Raw genomic sequence first — 19054 nt, 5'->3', positions numbered from 1 at the left:
TAATAGCAATTTATTAATGGATTGTATGTATAGTACAACATTACAGTGTTTTCTTATATTTCTTAGTTTTGTGGGAAACACGGAAATTGATTTGGAGATCAAGAGATACTTCTGTAGAGCTGGAGTGAAAAGTATACAGGTAAGTTTCTTTCTTTTTAATCCACTACACCTTGTTAGCAGTTCACATTTCCATAAATGTACCTCCAGTCCTCAGCTACAACTGAAATAGTATAGTTTTATTCTGTTTAACATTATTCAAGTTCAGGTTTACTAAAAAAAACCTTTTGCATAATATATAATAGTTCAAATAATCTTTAATTCATGGTTAGTGCTGTGTATGTATACATGCATGTACCCCTGAGTCAACCATTTACTCTGGTGACTTCATAGACTGGGTTCTGGTGTTTTCTGGGAAAGATTTCAAAAATAGTTTGCCGGTACCTGCTTGCTATGGATGAGAATGACTGATCCAAGGTCACCCAGCTAATTTTTTGTGTAAGGTGGAATAGAACTTACGGTCTCCCAGTTTCTAACATGATGCCTTTAACTACTACTCCAAACTGGCTGAGTGCTGTGATCATGGCTGTTTTCTTTTTTATTTTAGATCATGGCACAATGAGAGTTATTTTGGAACCTCTGCTTGGTGATATACCCTTAATTGGAGCAGTATCTTTATTTTTCCTTAGGAAACCAGTAAGTGGAAATTTCTATATTTCTTTTTTAAACTTTTTAAAACGTTTTAAACCTCCAGGTGACCTCTACGACCAGGTAAAAGAATGCAAATGTCCAGCTGTCTGCAAGCAGTATAAATCCTTCCATTCCCCACCATCCAACCAGAGCTGAAGAAGCTTCTTGGATGAGAAGCGAAACATCTTCAAAGAAAACCAGAAAGTCCAGTTGTCTCTCGAAAAATGTTTAGAGAGGAGGGTTTCAGGAATGAGGGTATAGAAGGCTAAGCTGAAATCCACAAAAAAAGACCCTTCCATAGTTCTTTGGGGATTCAATATGGTGTAAGACGTAGTGCAGTACCATATTGACAGCATCATCTGCTGACCTGTTTGCACTGTAGACAATTTGCTAGGAGTCTAGCAGCAGGTCTGTGATGGCTTTCATCTGGACCAGCATTAATCTTTCGAAGGTTTTCATACTTATGGATGTTAGAGACACTGGTCTGTACTCCTTCAACTCCTTTATGGAGGGTTTTTTGGGCAATAGAGTGTTTGAAGTAAGAAGGAAAATGGGAGCCAGTTGATCAGACTCTTAAGCAAGAGGGAGTTACCCCAATGGTGAAATTCAATTTTTTTTACTAGCGGTTCTGTGAGCATGGCTTGGGGGGCATGGTGTGGCTTGGTGGGTGTGGCAGGGGAAGGATACTGCAAAATTTCCATTCCCACCCCACTCTGGGGTCAGCCAGAGGTGGCATTTGCCGGTTCTCCGAACTAATCAAAATTTCCGCTACCAGTTCTCCAAACTACTCAACATTTCTGCTACCGGTTCTCCAGAACCTGTCAGAACCTGCTGGATTTCACCTCTGAGTTACCCTGTCCAGCCCTGGTGCTTTTCCACCTTTTTGCCTGTGGAATAGACCTGGCAAATCTTTTCTGAGATCACCAGAGGTGGGGGCCCCAGAGGGATGAAGTCAAGCTTAGGAGACCTAACTGTGTTCATCTGAGATGGAAAGAGTAGTGATAGTTGACAATGGTCTCCTCTTAAACCTACAGTAGTAACACATTCAGATCATCTGCCAATTTCTAATTCTCCTTCCATGAGGGCGGGAGGTCTGCTGCAGCCAGGGATAATATTGTAAGATTCTGAAGAACGGTTGATAATTGACAAGTGTTTGGTTCCTCTTGCAATAATCAACTGCGGTATTGTGCCCAAAGCTAGAAATCTGGCTTGTGTATCTTCTCAGTAATTTACAATCCAGGATTGGTAAATTATTTTTTGTGTGTGCTTATTAGAGCACTAACAAGTTGGAGTTTATGCTTCAGGCAATGTAAGACTTAAAATATAGATTAAAATGTTTACTCAGTAATAATAAACCAGAATTCTGTTAAATGTCTTTTAGACAACTATCATACTGAGTAAGCTTCATAAGTGTCAAGGCAGCTGTAATGTCTGCAGCCAGAATATTTAAGAGCAGCCCCCATATTGATATTATCATTTTCCAGGATTACAATCCTAGGTTTTTCAGCATAGTGCCATTAAACAAAATGAACGTTTATTAGTTGCAATAAAATAATACAATAATCTAAAACACTTAATAGAATTCTTACATATCCTCCTTCCGGAGTTACAAGCAGACATTTTATTATAGCTGTTTGGATCCCTTGCATCGTCAGTGGCTACAGCAAGAGGGAAAACCACTATTTTGTCCAGAGGGAGAAATGTTGGGTTAGTTGGCATCTAGTAATGTTTTCTTCTCATATTTTCCAGGCCAAAGTAACATTTGCAATAATTCAGTGCACTCTCTAGTCAGTGTCTGTTGCTGGCTGTGATGACTATATGGTAGCACTGCCTGAATTAATAGTTCTGAACATACTTGTCTAATGAATTTGCTTATGTCTTCTGTGGTTCATGAGCCAAAGTTTTTGTCAGGCATCTTCTGCCTAGTATATCGTATTTAAAAAATCAGTTATTGCAGTAAGCTAATAGAAGGCGATATGAATGCTAGATGCTTATTAAAATATCTTTAGCAAACACAAAGTGATTTAGAAACATCACATTTTTCTTATAACTTTTCTTGCACTAAAGGTTTCAAGCAAACTGCACACATCTGTTTTATTTAAGCTAGTAGATTTTGACAATTTTATCTTTAGTTCATACTGGGGAATAAACTTGCTTTTTGCAAACTGCAAATTCTCTTTGGGCTAATTTGAGGATATGCCTTTATTGTAAAACAGTTTAAACTTTGCAAGTTATTGGTAAAACTTGTATAGATGCCAGTGGATTCATGATTTTTCCAGTGGACCCACTAATATTCCCACTGGGACCTAACATACGCCTTGCCTCCATCGTTTACATTCAAAAAGCTCTTTTAATTAAAAATAAAAAACGAGCTGGCATGTCATAAGTAGAGTGTCAGCCATCAACAAATCTTTGTTGTCAACGCTGCCTCTGGGTCTCTGATGCATCTCATATTCTTAGTACATAAAATGCTGAGTTGTTATGTGCTTATGTGTGTTTATGTTTGGTGTATGTTTATGTCTAGTCATTGCAAGTATATCTGCCTTGTTCAGAACAAAGACAAGGATAAACTGGAAGTAGAGAATATCCCTTAGGAATGATTGTAACCATTGTTTCTTAGTTCTTTTAATTGGATGTATGTCCCATGATAGCTGTTATGTTAATGGGAAGGCCCTTTCTGCAGTTATTTTGCAAGATTGTTCACAATATCTTCTTAAAATATTAAATGGGCCTAATACTGAAAAAGGGTAAAGTCCTGATTTAGGCATAAATATCTCACAAGACAAATTGAAGGCATCAAACTACATCTGGCCTGTATGGTTTCAGATAGTGAAATTGCATATAACTGTCTGTTTTAAGGCATATAAATATTCTCTGCACATCAAAAATTGGTCAATTAGCAGATTAGATTAAAATCTAGCTCTTTAGTATGTAACTTTTTGTACTTGATCTGTGAAATGGTCTATTTTTTGAATTAAATGTATGATCCAGATATTGGTTCTATACTTAGTAGACTATTTATGAAAAGAAGTCAGCAGTGATACACACTTTTCCTAATTAACGAATACCTACATAGATAGTCAACTGTTACTCATATAAATTTAAATTCTTCAGGTGGAGAAAGTCAATGAAGTACAATTTAGATCACTGAAAAAAGTTCCGACATCTGGGGAAAAGGGAACATTTTTTCCACTCTCTCCGCAATACTCTAATGCAGTGTTCTCAACCTTGGCAACTTGGGAATTGAAATCCGGACATCTTCAAGTCGCCAAGGTTGAGAAACACTGCTCTAATGGGTCATATTGCATATCTGCAACCTGGAAATCAATGAAAATGTTGCCTTCTGAAAGGGAAAACTATGACCAAATCAACGCATGTTATTCAGAGAAAGATCTTAATAGGAATAGGCAAACATAGAAATGCATTAAACTAATCAAGAGGCACATTGAGCACATGCTGAGCACTTGGCAGTGGCCTGCCACGTCTTGCAGTCACAGGGCCACATTTTCTGTTGTTTTACTGCAAAAATGGCCCAGTCACAGTTGTTTAACCACCACCTCAAAAGAGACATGTATACAGCCACATGGTGACCTGCTTTATAACTATGACAAGTTACAAACATAATGAGCAGGTTCCATTACGGTTGTAAGTTGAGTACTGCCTGTCGGTCTATGATATATTTATGATAGCTTTGTATAGAAAACTTACCCTTGTGCTCAGCTATAGAAATTAATATTAGCCATTTGCTATAATTCTGGAGCATGGTTTTCTGTATTAATATTGTATCACCAGGTGAATAAATTTATTGTTCTAAAGCAGGAGTGTCGAAGACCTGGGGGCCGGATTCGGCCCGCAAGGTGCTTAGATCTGGCTCGTGAGGTTGCCCTGGAAACAGAGAAGGACCAGCCCGCCGTGCCTCTGCCAGTGAAAATGGAGCTCACGAGGGCTATTCCCGAGCTCCATTTTTGCTGGCAGAGGGTGGAGAAGGGATTGTATGGGGTACAGTTTCCATAATTCTTAGGGTGGCCAAATTTAGTACTGCTTTGGTGACTTATGACTGGTTCTCACACTTAACAACCAGTGCAGCATTCCCATAGTCACATGATCAAAATTTGGGCACTGGGCAACTGGCATGTTTTTATAATAGTTGCACTGTCCTGCAGTCAGGTGATCACCTTATGTAACGTTCCCTGCTGGCTTTCCCATAAGCAAAGTCAATGGGAAAGCCAGATTTACTTAACAAGATTCACTTAACAACTGCAATGATTGACTTAAAAACTGTGGCAAAAAGACTGCAAAATGGGGCAAAACTCACAGAAATGTTGCAAAGCAAGACTATCTGTAGTTAGATTTAGATGTAAGTGCAGATTCCACTATGGAACAATGTTGAATACATTGAATTAAAAAAAAAATCCTTCCTAAAATAAATTTTATTTCATTGCTTTTAAATTATCTTATTCTGGATAGTCATAAATTGAGATCCTGTGACTCAGTTTTGTTCTGGTAAAAACACGTGCATTACTTTAAAGCTTTCTGATCTTTGACAATTTCCAAATATGTGAATGTTAAGTTTCACAATTCCTGCAATTCTATAATTTATTTATTTTTTGCAAATAAATAGCAATAGCAGTTAGACTTATTTACCACTTCATAGGCCTTTCAGCCCTCTCTAAGCGGTTTACAGAGTCAGCATATTGCCCCTCAACAACAATCCCGGTCCTCATTAATAGCAATAGCAGTTAGACTTATATACCGCTTCATAGGGCTTTCAGCCCTCTCTAAGCGGTTTACAGAGTCAGCATATTGCCCCAACAATCCGGGTCCTCATTTTACCCACCTCGGAAGGATGGAAGGCTGAGTCAACCCTGAGCCGGTGAGATTTGAACAGCTGAACTGCAGAACTGCAGTCAGCTGAAGTGGCCTGCAGTGCTGCATTTAACCACTGCGCCACCTCGGCTCTATAAATAAATATTAATAATAATTATTAATATTAATAATAATATTAATAAATTCTGGAGCTTGAATTTCAGGCTCCAGGTGGAGATCACTTTCGAAGAATATTGTTTCTAACCAGATCATTGGTACATAAAAAGTTAAAAACACAAGGTTTTCTCAGTTTTAGAATTTTAGCTGAAATTCTACTGACCATCAATATATCCTGCTTCTTAAGCTGTGGTTCCTCTAAGCAACATTTTAATATTATTTTTATATCTTTCCAGCTTTTAGAAATTAACTGGACAGGACTGACCAATCTTCTGGATATTCCAGGACTCAAGTAAGCTGAAATTGAATGAATTTATTTCTATAGATATGTACAACTTATATGCAACATATGTGTTTGTCAGATTTTTGCAAAAAGTTACATGCATATCTTCCATCGGTGATCATTCAAACTTACGATGGTGCAGCAGCAGAACAAATGGTGTTCATGAGCAGTCTTCTGGCAGTCTCAAATCCCTGCAGTCATGTGACCTGGGCCCCGGACAGTTGGTTTGCAGTGTTAACAGTGTTATTCGTTATTGTTTGCAACTTTAACTGTCAATTTCCGGAAAGTAGGTAGAGGACGTTGCTATGCCTCCTTTACGCTCTCTCCCACAATCTGGCATTCCAAATTCTGAGGGCTATATAATGCTGCCCTGGGTTATCACCGGAAGGGTAGAAGTTTTGTTTGAGTTGGGAGTAAGGTTAATATCAACGCTTGGTCAGTTAGATGAGTATAGTATCTGATTTTGACCAAAGATGCTTTCTCAAGAGGCAATGGGACTTTCTGTTTTTTTCTTTAAAGACATTTCGCTTCTCATCCAAGAAGCTTTTTCAGTTCTGGGCTGAAACATCTTCAAAGAAAAACCAGAAAGTCCAGTTGCCTTTTGAAAAAAACATCTTTGGAACAACTGTGACCTGGATGATCTCCATGGATTTTAACTTGGAACACAAATGAAAAGCCTGCAGTTTCTAAAAGGATTAAACGGTACAATATGTAGGTGGTCCTCAACTTACAACCACAATAGAGCCCAACATTTCTGTTGTTAAGTGAAACTTTTAAGTGAATTTTGCCCCATCTTACGATTTTTCTTGCCACAGTTGTTAAGTGAACCACTGCAGTTATTACATTAGTAATGTGGTTGTTAAGTGAATCTGGTTTCCTCATTGATTTTGCTTATTAGAAGGTTGCAAAAGGGGTTCGTATGACCCCAGGACACTGCAAACGTCATAAATATGAGTCAGTTGTCAAGGGTCTGAGTTTTGATCAGGTGACTGTGGACATGCTGCAACAGTTGTAAGTGACTTTTTTCCATTGTAACTTTGATTGATCAGTAAACGAACTGTTGTATGTTGAGGATTATTTGAATAGGATTGTGAATGGCATTTTTAATTTATTAAGTCATTTTACAAGCTGCAGACTAATGGATAGATTGGGTTTTAGTTTTAGACTGTTGAAAAATATTTATTGGGGAAAGGTTTATATAATTATCAGTAACAAAATTAGATTTCCAAACTGTTCAGTTTTCTGGATGAATCAGCCTCTGCTGTCATCTTTAATACTGTAACATGCAGAAGAAAACAACATGTTTTTATGCATGAAAAGCTATTTTCATTTTAGCTGTCGTGTTCTAGTTGGGTCATGCTTTCAAAGAAAGACAGTAAGTCATTCCAGCTTGCGCTGCAATCAAACGATTTTAGACCTGAAGTTAAGGTTAAGTGATGAAGCCATTCTATACAATTGATGTGTACATTTCCACATACCTTAACAAAATGAGCAGCATTTAATATGTTGCAGCATGTTGCAGATATTTAATTAGGCTGAAATATTTCAGCTTCATCTTCTGCTTTAATCTGACCATTGACAGTACACAAAAAACAGAAGTTAAGCTTCCTAAATAAATGTGTAGCAACAATTCCATTGCTAATTCTGATGGTATATTTATAGGATTATATTTTTTGTTGTATTTGTAGTCATCTGCATATATAAGGTCAACGATGAATTCCACACTTGTGAAAATGTTTCTTATGGTGACATAAATTATAGATAGTCCTCAACTTACAGCTGCCCGTTTAGTGACCATTTGAAGCTAGAGTGGCACTGAAAAATAATGACACACACGAGTCCTCACATTTATGACTTTCATAGCATCCCAAGAGTCACATGATCAAAATTCTAGTGCTTGGCTACCGGTATGTATTTATGATGGAGGCATCATGATGGAGCATCCAGAGGCCGCATGATCATCATTTGCAAACTTCCCTGCCAGACAATCTAATTAGCAAAGTCAATCAGGAAGCTAGATTTGCTTAAGGACCATGTACTTCACTTAACAGCTAGAGTGATTCATTTAACCACATCCAAAAAGGACATATAATTGATGTAACCTGTTTAACAAACAGCCTTGCTTAGCAATGGAAATTCTGGTCCCAGTTGTGGTTATAAACCGTGACCCTTTTGTTCACTCATACCACTATTGCTACTATATGGAGCTGAATCATGGATGCTTAGCCAGAAATCTAAAACCTGGAAACCTTCCAAATGCACTTTCTCTGTAGGATACTTGGCATCACACTGATAGACTGAGCAAAAAAATGAAACCGTCAATCAGCAAAGCTGCAATCGGCCAACCGCAGCTGATGAAATCCAAAAACAGTGACTGACTTTATTTGATGCACCCTTAATAGAGATATAAGCATCTGCACAATTGTCTTCATAATTACACACTGGCCCTTTTCATCACCCTTACAATAAAAAGTGTCTGCTGTGGTCTCTTGTTTGGCCACTGGCCTCTTTTGAATTATCAGTGAGATGTAGTATCCAAAGCACCTGTTGATGATCTAATAATGTTTGACTGCATACAGAATTGCACTGCTTCTGGTAGCTGGCTTAATCTGATGAGTTGTGGCAACTAGAAGTGGCATGTGTTAACCTAAAGTAAAGCTTTTCCTGCTATGGGGGGGGATATAAATATTTTTATTTATTAAATTTAATTCACCCACAAGTAAGCTGGCTTCGTGGAGCTATCCTTCCTGATCCACCCAGAGATTTTTTACTTCAAAGGAGATGGATTGTTTCAGCAACTATTTGTAGTTTACATAAGGAAAATATCAATTTCAACACATTTTGTGTGTGAGAGAGATTAGGACAAAGCAGGCAGGCAGGTTTATACGATCACAATGAAGTTTAATTAGTCTTCATTGTTGACAGCTGCTCTGATGTACCAGATATTGTTTAAAATTTGTCAGTATGCATTAATTTAGAAGCGATTTGAAAGTAACTAAGGGCAGTCTGCAGGCATATTTTACAATTAAACAAACTAGCTGCATTTCATGTAAACAATTTAAATCCCATGGTACTTGCTGCTCTTTGATCTGAGCTGAAACCCAGCCAGATCAGAGCATTGTTTTCTTTAACTGAGATTTTGCTATAAACATGTATCTTGCAAATCCAGGGGAGCTCCAGAAACAGAGTTGGTGGATTCATGTTAATGAGAGTGCAGTATTGGCTATTTTCTTTCATCTGTTCCCATCCCTGTTGTCAATAATCTCTCTTTTATATTATACCTGATGTACATCTGCACACCGTCTGCTCTCTGCATTCCATTTCTTTGCAGCCAGCATATTATGTTGGATAGATACTGGAGGGCTTGTGTTTTTCCTAGCCTTTTTTTTAAATTGTTTTACTTCCTGGCTTGATACAGGACAACAGAAGTCTATGGACAGTATTTATGGGCAGGGAAGGAGATGACTCAGTCTTCATGTTTCATACCAATTCTATAAAAAGATATCCTAATTAGAATTAATGGATTGACTTCATTATTTCCTAATTCGTCATATGGAGACACTTCATTACATTCTTATTTCTCTCCCCCATGCCTTTCTCCAAAAAAGGTGATGGGGAAAATATACATAGTTGCATGCCCATATATTAATATAATTTCATAATGTTTGTTAATTTAACTTTATAGTATTTCCCACAATGAACTTTGTAATATTTATTTCTAAGCATAATTTTTAATAATTTTAATGTCTGTTTTAATCTTTTAATTATTTTTCATTTGGTTTTATAGTGTGTAAGCTATCTAGAGTCACCTTGCAGGGGAGATGGGCAATGTAGAAATGTAATAAATAAATTTTGTTAAGGTTAGGATTAGGGCAGGCCAAATTTAATTTTTAAATTAATTTAATTTTGTAATATTTGCCGTAATTAATTTAACTTCATAGTATTTGTTGTAAACAAGATGAAAGTCCTAAGGGAGCAGATTGACATTATTTCCAGGCATGCAGGAAGGCAATAAAGCAGTCAAACTGACAAGCCTGTTTTATTTGCTGGTTTGCTTGGCTTTTAAAAACAAAACAATAGCTTTTATATATGGTGAATATTAAACTATCGCTGCTTCATCTATTTGCACTGTAAGAAACAAAAATGCAGAATAAGGAACCTTTTGAGCTAATCAGTAAAACCTTCATATATCATGATGAAAGATAATGCAGGAAGGAAAGAATAAGGTTTATACAGACATAATAAGGCCATCTGTCTTCTTCTAAACAGCTGTTTCCATCTTGTGGTGATCAAAGGTATTGATGAAATTCTTACATGCTTTGGGGCTTACTTCCATTTTTGGATCGTTTGTGAAAGCAAATCATCGTCATTGCTTAAAGGGAATAGGGCTGTGCAAAAATTTATTTCTCTCCTGAAAATGTTCTGCAAGAAAGGGAGATGGGCAGGATTGTTCCTTATCCACATGATTCAATTTAATAAGCTGGTTGTTTGCTTGTTATTTTCCTTCCTAAATAATAGAGACAATCCATAATCTTTTTTAAATGAAAAAATTGAATGCCATATAAACTAAATCACAGAGGCCTGTAAAAGATGATGATAAGTCATGGAAGACAAAGACGGGATGTTTTCATATGTAGGCCTGTTGTAAAGTTTGTAAATTGTATAGCTGGTTTGTGAAATGGAAGATGAAAATGTATTGAAGAAGGAATATATTGATGGTGCGATATCCCAGACAATTCCCCTCGCAAATAGAAATCAGATTGAGCAGAAGACTAGACTGAAATAGAGAATTTCAACTGGTATATTTATTTTACGTATTAGAAGTGCAGCTTGTATGTAATTGTTTTCATAATGGCAGCATATGTAATTAATGCTAACCTTAAAATAACTTCGTTGACTTTTTTCCCTTTTAGTGGATTATCTGACACTATAATACTAGATATAATATCTAATTATCTAGTACTTCCAAATCGAATCACTGTTCCTTTTGTCAGTGATGTGCAGATTGCTCAATTGCGGTTCCCCATACCAAGGTAAGGTTTTTTTTAACATAAATTTTGACATAACAAAATGTTTATCAGAGTGTTTGCAGAACAATCTTGGACAATAATGGTTATAAAAGAGCTTAAAATCTGGATACTGAACAAATAATACATTTCTAGCAGCTAGGTAACAATTCTCCGAATGTGACTTTTAAGCTATTGTTGGACCATTAAATTTCAAAACAGCAGAAAACCTCTTTTCTGCACCATCGGGATATTGTCTGGACACCGTGAATTGTAACCAGTTGAATTCTTCCAGTTCATTTAAGAATGCTAATCTCCATCCAGAGATTTCCATGGCAGCATGAAAGAAACTCTGGGGAAGAGACACTTTTCTGAATACTTGTAACATGCAAAGTATTTGGTTTTGTTGGTCTCTGTAGTTGAGTTTTCAGATACATCTAAACATTGTTGGGTTTTTTCCGCTCCGAACCCATTTCCTACTATTAAAATTATGACATAGATGTATGTAATAACATAAAATTAATGACAACTTATCTCTGTGATGTTTTTTCTCCTTTATCCTAGTCTCAACAATGTCCACAAGGCAAAGGCGGGCACGGGGGCATCCTAAAAGTAAAAATGGAGATTACAATGTTGTGCTTAAGACCCCACTCTCTTAGTGCATATGCTGATGTCACACATCTGTACAAAGAGTGGGGGAGAACTTCAGTTCCACTGCTGTATCTTGATGCTTTACACACAGACACACAGACCTACTGTTACTTACTGTGCATCTTTATTAAAAGTGCAAAGATACAATTAGGAGGAAATGTGCCTTTATTTATTTTATTTACTCACTACCTACATAGGTTAACAATGCATAGTTACTATGTCTAGTCTCCAAAATAATTTTTAAAAATCAATTCAATACTGCTATGACTAGCCTCCATAAAAATTAAGTTAAAGAACCAATTTAGTTTTTAATCTAGAGAATTCATTAGGTCATAAACATTCAGTTATGCTGATGATACCTTACCGCTGAATGTTGTATGATGGTCAACTTTTCTTACCTCTTCTCAGGGTGTACTAAGAATACACTTCCTTGAAGCTCAGGATCTTGAGGGAAAAGATACTTACTTAAAGGGACTTGTTAAGGGAAAGTCTGATCCTTATGGAATCATTCAACTGGGAAATCAAATTTTCCGAAGCAAAGTTATCAAAGAAAATCTTAATCCAAAGTGGAATGAAGTTTATGAGGTATGAAACTACTGCCTGGTATTAGTTTTGAAAAATGTGTTTAAGAGTTTAGAACCTTCAAGACGGATATCATATAATTCTATTATAAATACATTGATCTGAAATGATTTTTTTAACTGTTGGAGAAAAATTGATATTGCACTTCAGTAGAACAGTTCAGATAAAATACCAAGCTATGTTTAGTATAAAAATGAGCCTTAGGGTTCGTATATGTTCTTCTTTCTCACCTTGTCTCTGATTTCTTCAACTGTGATTTACTAACAAATTGCAATTTCATCTATACCATAAAAACTGTGGAAATGGCAGTAAATGAATGGTTTGGAGTGAATACTATAACTAATAATACTAGACTGAGGCAAGAGAGACTCCAATTAAAGATCCTGCTTACTCATGGACATTATTGAATGATTTGGGGCTGAAATAGAATAACTAACACAATCTACCTTTAAAAGTTTTATAAGATAAAGAGGAGGATAAAAACCCTTGTGTGCTGCCCTGGGCTCACAGAGGAAAAGGCTTCCTAAATTTTTAATCAGATAAACAAATCAGAGAAAACATTGTATATTTGACAATCATCTGTTAATGTTTTTATCTAATTTAAAAACCTCGTAATCTAAGTCATACTTTTAGCTGAATTGGCTATCTTGTTATATTTCCAGGCCTTAGTCTATGAACATCCAGGACAAGACTTGGAGATTGAACTCTTTGATGAAGATCCAGACAAGGATGACTTTCTAGGAAAGTAAGTATCAAGCCATTTGCATGCCTTTTTTAAAAAAAAAAATTGAAATCCTATCCTGGAATCTACTATCCAGATCAGTCAATAAATGAAAGAGTAAAGGTAAGCTCAAAGAGTCAGAAAGAAGCTAGCAGACAAATATATTTCCAATGTATTTCTATTATTACTTGTGTGCATGCAAAATTCTGTGCCTTCAAAAAGTTAATACTTTTGGTAGAAACATTTTTTAAAAATACCATATGAAAAGAAAGCAAAGCAATAATGATTATAGTAGAAATAGCAATTCACAGCTCTAATTAATGCACACAGTTTCTTTTTCATTTTGAATATACAGTACGTTTGGCCTTTACTACGTAAGGAATAGACAACCACAAAACTGTTTATCCTTGCTTCTCTTCTCCCTCTCTCCCAACATCTTGTTCTGCTTCAAAGACCTAAAGTTTTCGGCAGCAGGTCCTACCATCTTATTCACAATTCTTAAAACAATATAAGCTTTATTTCATACCTCAATCACATGTCCTGTTTTTGTTCAGAATTGCTTTTTCAGGTTTTTTTTTCTAGTGTATTCACCATTTTGCTGCTACAAAATTCCAGCTTCAGGTTCTGTAGTTCAGATAATGGTCTTCTAATGCATTGCATTGTGTTTTTTTAGCCTGACGATAGACTTAATTGAAGTTGAAAAGGAACGCCACATAGATGAGGTAAATCTCTATTCAGCCTGGGGAAGACAGTGACAAGGAAGGTTGATAAAATAAATCTGCAGTGCCTATATTGAATCTGGATTGCAATTTCAGCAAAGGCTTCAGATTTCCTTAAATAGATTTTCTTAGTTTGATTATAGCATTTTGTGTTAACAAGTGAAATTGAAGGCAAAAGCCATGGGAGTGGAATACAAGCAGTCCTCATCTTATGGTCATAAGGAGCCTGTCCATCATGGTCATAAAACATGACAATCATAAAAAAGGTCAGTCATGTGGACCACCTTCATTTTATTACCTTTTTGCAGTGGGCATTAATCAAATCTCTGCTGTTGTTAAATGAATCCATGGTCATTGAACAAATAGCAATAGCAGTAGCATTTAGACTTATATACCACTTCAGAGTGCTTTACAACCCTCTCTAAGCGATTTACAGTCAGTATATTGCTCCCAACAATCTGGGTCCTCATTTTGCCGACCTCAGAAGGATGGAAGGCTGAGTCAAACTTGAGCAGGGGTGTCAAACTGAAGGCCCACGGGGTGATAAATTCTGGCCCTTGATGCTCAAATGCTTTTCGTTCATTTAGCTAGCCCACTGCCAGCGAAAATGGAGGCCAGGGATTCCCCATAGCCCCATTTTTGGCCCGGACAGCTTCCTGGCAAAAATGTGTTTACCCCCCTTCCTGGCTCTGTTTTGCTGGCAGAGGACTTCAGGAGGCTGTCCAGACCAAAAATGGAGCCCAGGGGGAGCATCCCCCCCCAATCCATTTTCGTTGGCAGAGGGCTAGCAAAACAAACTAAACGCATTTGAGCATCAAGAAGGGACAGGAAAAGAGAAAGGGGAAAAGGAAAGAAAAAAAAGAAGGAAAGATGGGAAGAGAGCATGATAGGAAAAAGAAGGAAAGGAGAAGAAAGACAAAAGGAGAATGAAGAGGCAAGGAAGGAAGAAAAGGAAGGAAGGAAAGGAAGGAAGGAAGGAAGGAAGGAAGGAAGGAAGGAAGGAAGGAAGGAAGGACGGAGGGAAGGAAGGATTTGGCCACAATAGACAGCAAGACTCCTCTGGAGTTCAAGGGTTTGGCACACTCCCTGGTCTTGCCTTCCTCCACTGGAGACAATGGAGTCCCCCAGCCCCACCTGGGCCACCATAGGTGCTCCTGACATGAGTGATGTTGAGCTGGCCATACCCACCCTAGTCATGCCCCCCCAGGTCAAACCCAACCCTGATGCGGCCCTCAATTAAATCGAGTTTGACACCCCTGACTTTGAGCGTGGTGGGACTCGAACTCCAGGCAATGAGCTGAATTAACCTTCAATATTGCATTCTAGCCACTATGGCACCACAAATGCTGTGGTTAAGCAAATCAATGGTTTGCTATGGACATGATTTTGGCAAACACTAAAAATAAGGACCAGTTTTTGGCAAAACAATCATAAAATGTGGTCATATGATTGCAGGATGCTGCAAACTTCTGTAAAAGTTCCTGTTAAATGTGTTTTGAGGTGTCCTAAGCTAAATATTCAGATGCTTAATTCTAAAAAGTCATTGTATGTATTTTATTATGAAATAATTTTACTATAGTTTTCTGGGTGAAATGCAGGAAACAGTACAATTCTTGCCTGTTTGATAAAATGTTTTTATTCTGTCAGCTACAATGCCTTTAGCTGTTTTCATATGAAATGTCCTTAGTTGGCTTCGCCCAGGAATTTGTATGTAATGTTGGTAAAATTTTTGCAGCAAATGGCTTTGGTTCTTACTGTACTTTATAAACTTTCCTTACAGTGGTTTTCTTTGGATGAAGTCTCCAAAGGAAAATTGCACTTAAAACTCGAATGGCTCACATTGAAGCCTACTGTTGAAAATCTTGACCAGGTATATTTTTCTATTCTTTTTTTTTTTGCATTTGAAGAGGCTGTCATTAAAAATGTGTCTTTAAATGTGTGGTTGTCCACATTCATTTAAATATGCTCTATTTCTAGAAGAACACAGAATAAAAAAACCCAAAGATTTATTTTGGCACAAAAATCCAAAGTTATTTTAGCAAGTCAAAAATAAGGGGTTTCATTAGGAAGTGTTTCTTTTCGACCTCTGGGTAAGACATGGCAGAGTGAAAACTGCTTTGCAAAAAACAGAGCCAATGACTGTGGCAAATGAGGAGACAGGGAGTAGACTGGCTCTTTGATAATTCCTCTCTGGACAAGGAGAAGACTTGAGGTTGCCCACAGATACTCCACTCAGCTGCTCCTCATGAGGAGACTGCAAGATGGTGGTCTTTGGTCTATTTGGAGCTGTGGGAGATGAGGGAACAGCCATCTTGGCAGCTTTGAAAGAATACTAAATTTGCATATTTTTCTAATCACTTTTGAAAATTGTGTGTTAATTGGTTTTCATCTATTAAAAATCTTTGAATCGACAAGTTTTATAGCACTGGGTGAGTTTTGACTTCAAGTTTAAGAACTTTTTTTTTATAAACAGCAAGAGTGATTAAAACTTTGATTTTAGAAAGTTACAAATGAACTAAGGATTTAGATAAATTTGAAGTAAGATTTTATTTTTACTTACTAAATCCATATGCTGTTCTCTCGCCTATAAGAAATTTATTTGGGAAAATAATTATAAGAAACCTTCCTCTGGGAAAGTGCTTTTGTCCATTTTTTAAATGTTTTATTTTTTAAAAAAAATTCAAAAGATAAAAATTTAAAATTAGACGCTAGAAGGAACTAAATGCTACAATTAAAGAAGAAGAACATTCCAACTAGACTTAAAGAATGAAGCAAAATATTTTACTACTGGACATACCGAAGGATACTTTTGAACAATGGACCCAGAAGCTACTGTATACATACATATGATATGAAAAGCAAAGTGAATACTGAAATCCTTGAATACACTTGCAAGTGTTAAGAAACACACTCAACTGGGAAAGTAAATGGCATAAAACATGAATTTGCGGAATTTATTACATTTGTGGAATGTTATCTAGAATCAGTGAATTTTTTTCAGTTCCAGGACACTTGCGTACTTGAGTTTCTTAAGTTTCTCTTTCCATAATGTTTTATAGACATAATCTATGTATATCATTTCTCATATGTAGAATAGTTAATATTGAAAAATAATTCCATGGACTTTTAGAAATAGCATTAGCAGCAAGAATAATGCGTAATTTCTTTTCAGATAAAGGTTTTTTTCATTCAAATCTAGTTTGGTTATGTTTGGAAATAATTAAATTATTTTACTTTAGGATAAATGTTGGCTACCTTGTTCTTTGATGAGGTATAGTAATACTTAATTTTAAATTATTATGTATAGCTACACTTTTATTTTCTAGTTTGCATGTTATAACTTGCTTTCTTTTTAGTTAGCGATAAAGCACGAAACTACAGGTTTTAATCATATTTTTATGATTTTAGGTGCTAAAAAGCATTAGAGCTGATAAAGATCAAGCCGACGATGGGCTTTCATCAGCGGTGCTTATTCTTTATTTGGATTCAGCAAGAAATCTGCCAGTAAGTTTTAGGTGACAATGAAGCTTCTCTTGAGTGATTCCTAATTTTCTTCAGTCACACATTGCTTACTACTGTGCCACTTTGCCTCACAAATCACGTTATGTTTTAATTACTTTTCCTCATGCATTCCATTACATTGATAATTTTTTATGATAAACATACCTCACGGCTGAATTTATTTTGCAGGATCAGTAATCTAATCACGTTTATAGAACAATGTCATTTTAATTTACAATAAATTTGCAGCATTTATTAATGTGGTAATCTTACGATTTAGTGGACACTTTCTGAAAGGAAAAATAGATAATTGGTGAATTCCAGCTTCAAATGAATGAGTACGCTTCTAAATCTGGAGCTATGGTGCTGTAGAACATGTGCCTGTATATTTGCTTTCAAATGGTGCTCTTTTTTTCTGTGAATGGAAACTCATTTAGGGTAAAATATTTAAAATCCAAACAATATATTGGGATGATCTGAGCAAGGAAGAATCCTGCTTCATTGTGGCAAATCAAAAGAGATAACTGAAAGCCAGCTTCTGATATGAATTGCTAATGAACATGACTTTTTTTCGTTTGCTATTCTAGACTATTTTTCATATACATAAATGTTTGACCAGGGTTGGTGTGAATGCTTTCCCACATAGGCTTGCAAGCTTATAATTAAAAGATCTGTTTACTGTCTCCAAATAGCAGTTCCAAGAATAGCTGTGGAAACACCTTTCACTTTGTAAAAATAAAATGTGCCCACACACACTGTCCCAGTTATACAGATTTTTCATTTCTGTGCAGAGAGAGAACCCAAATATGTATAATTGGAGTGCTTCTCAGAAAATTCCATATATTTAAACTGTAAATCATGGTATGTCTTTTAATTCCCTTTTATCCAGGATTAAATCAAAAATAATGAATGGTCCCCAAATAAACCCAAGGATGTGATGTTTATAACGAAGCATACATTTGCCTTCTTCATCTAGCCTTTAGGAAGGAAACTCGTAATGAAGTTTACTAATGTGACTTGAAGATAAAATATTAGACAAGGATCAATGGTCGTTATGAAGTTTTCTAATTATGATTTTGCCATTTCAAAAACAGAATTCCTCCTGAATACTAGATGAAGTTGGTAACAACGATAATAGCGTATATATAGGAAGTTGATTGGTAATATTATTAAAAACTTATTCTGGTAAAGCTTTTCTATTCTTTTCTTTGATAAAAACAACAACAGTGAATAATTATGTACAGGTAGTTCTTGACTTACAGTGATCCATTTAGTAACTGTTCAAAGTTACAATGGCACTCAAGAAAGTGACATGATTGGGTAAGTAGGTAGATAGGTAGGCGACAGACAGACAGACAGACAGAATAACTTTATTGTCATTTTGAATGTACACTAATCGGCATTCATTAAAATGAAATTTCATTGTATACAGCTCTCAAAGGGTCACCACCTCCAATATGCACTACATGACTGACTGACTGACTGACAAACAGACTCACTGAATGAATGAATACATACATACATACATACATACATACATACATACATACATACATACATACATATACCCACATATATTATATGACACAGAGAAACAACTTGGTCTAGTTTGGATTTATACATGTCCATGGCGAGAGAAATGATTCTTGCGAGTTTATCGGGTGGATGGTCTAGGGAACAAAACTGTTACCGAATCTGGAAGTCCTGCTAGAAATACTTCGAAACCTCCTCCCAGAGGGGAGCAACAGAAAAAGACCGTGAAGTGGGTGTGTGGGGTCTCTAGCAATGCTTCCAGCTCTAAACACTCAGCGTTTATAAGCAGCATTCTGAATGCTGGAAGTGCGCTTCCTGTAATCTCCTTGGCTGTCCTTATCACTCTCTATCTGAGGAATTGCTGCCACCAAACTAAAGAGTGATGCAG

The 19054-nt window shown here is 36.5% G+C and overlaps 1 protein-coding gene across 1 annotated transcript in view; it reads left to right on the top strand.

Moving 5' to 3' along the window:
* Positions 1-19054, top strand: part of ESYT2 (extended synaptotagmin 2) — a 67205-nt gene that overhangs the window by 30503 nt on the left and 17648 nt on the right. The window contains exons 5-13 of the mRNA XM_032237989.1: positions 67-143; positions 605-693; positions 5907-5962; positions 10867-10985; positions 12017-12195; positions 12855-12937; positions 13587-13635; positions 15413-15502; positions 17041-17136. Coding sequence (XP_032093880.1) covers positions 67-143; positions 605-693; positions 5907-5962; positions 10867-10985; positions 12017-12195; positions 12855-12937; positions 13587-13635; positions 15413-15502; positions 17041-17136 — 838 coding nt within the window. The remainder of the gene's footprint in view (positions 1-66; positions 144-604; positions 694-5906; positions 5963-10866; positions 10986-12016; positions 12196-12854; positions 12938-13586; positions 13636-15412; positions 15503-17040; positions 17137-19054) is intronic.

The sequence above is a fragment of the Thamnophis elegans genome, chromosome Z (genome assembly GCF_009769535.1).
Source record: "Thamnophis elegans isolate rThaEle1 chromosome Z, rThaEle1.pri, whole genome shotgun sequence".
NCBI classification, from domain to species: Eukaryota; Metazoa; Chordata; class Lepidosauria; order Squamata; family Colubridae; genus Thamnophis; species Thamnophis elegans.
The sequence above is the reverse complement of the archived record's forward strand: the minus strand, read 5'-3'. Positions and strand labels throughout refer to the sequence as shown.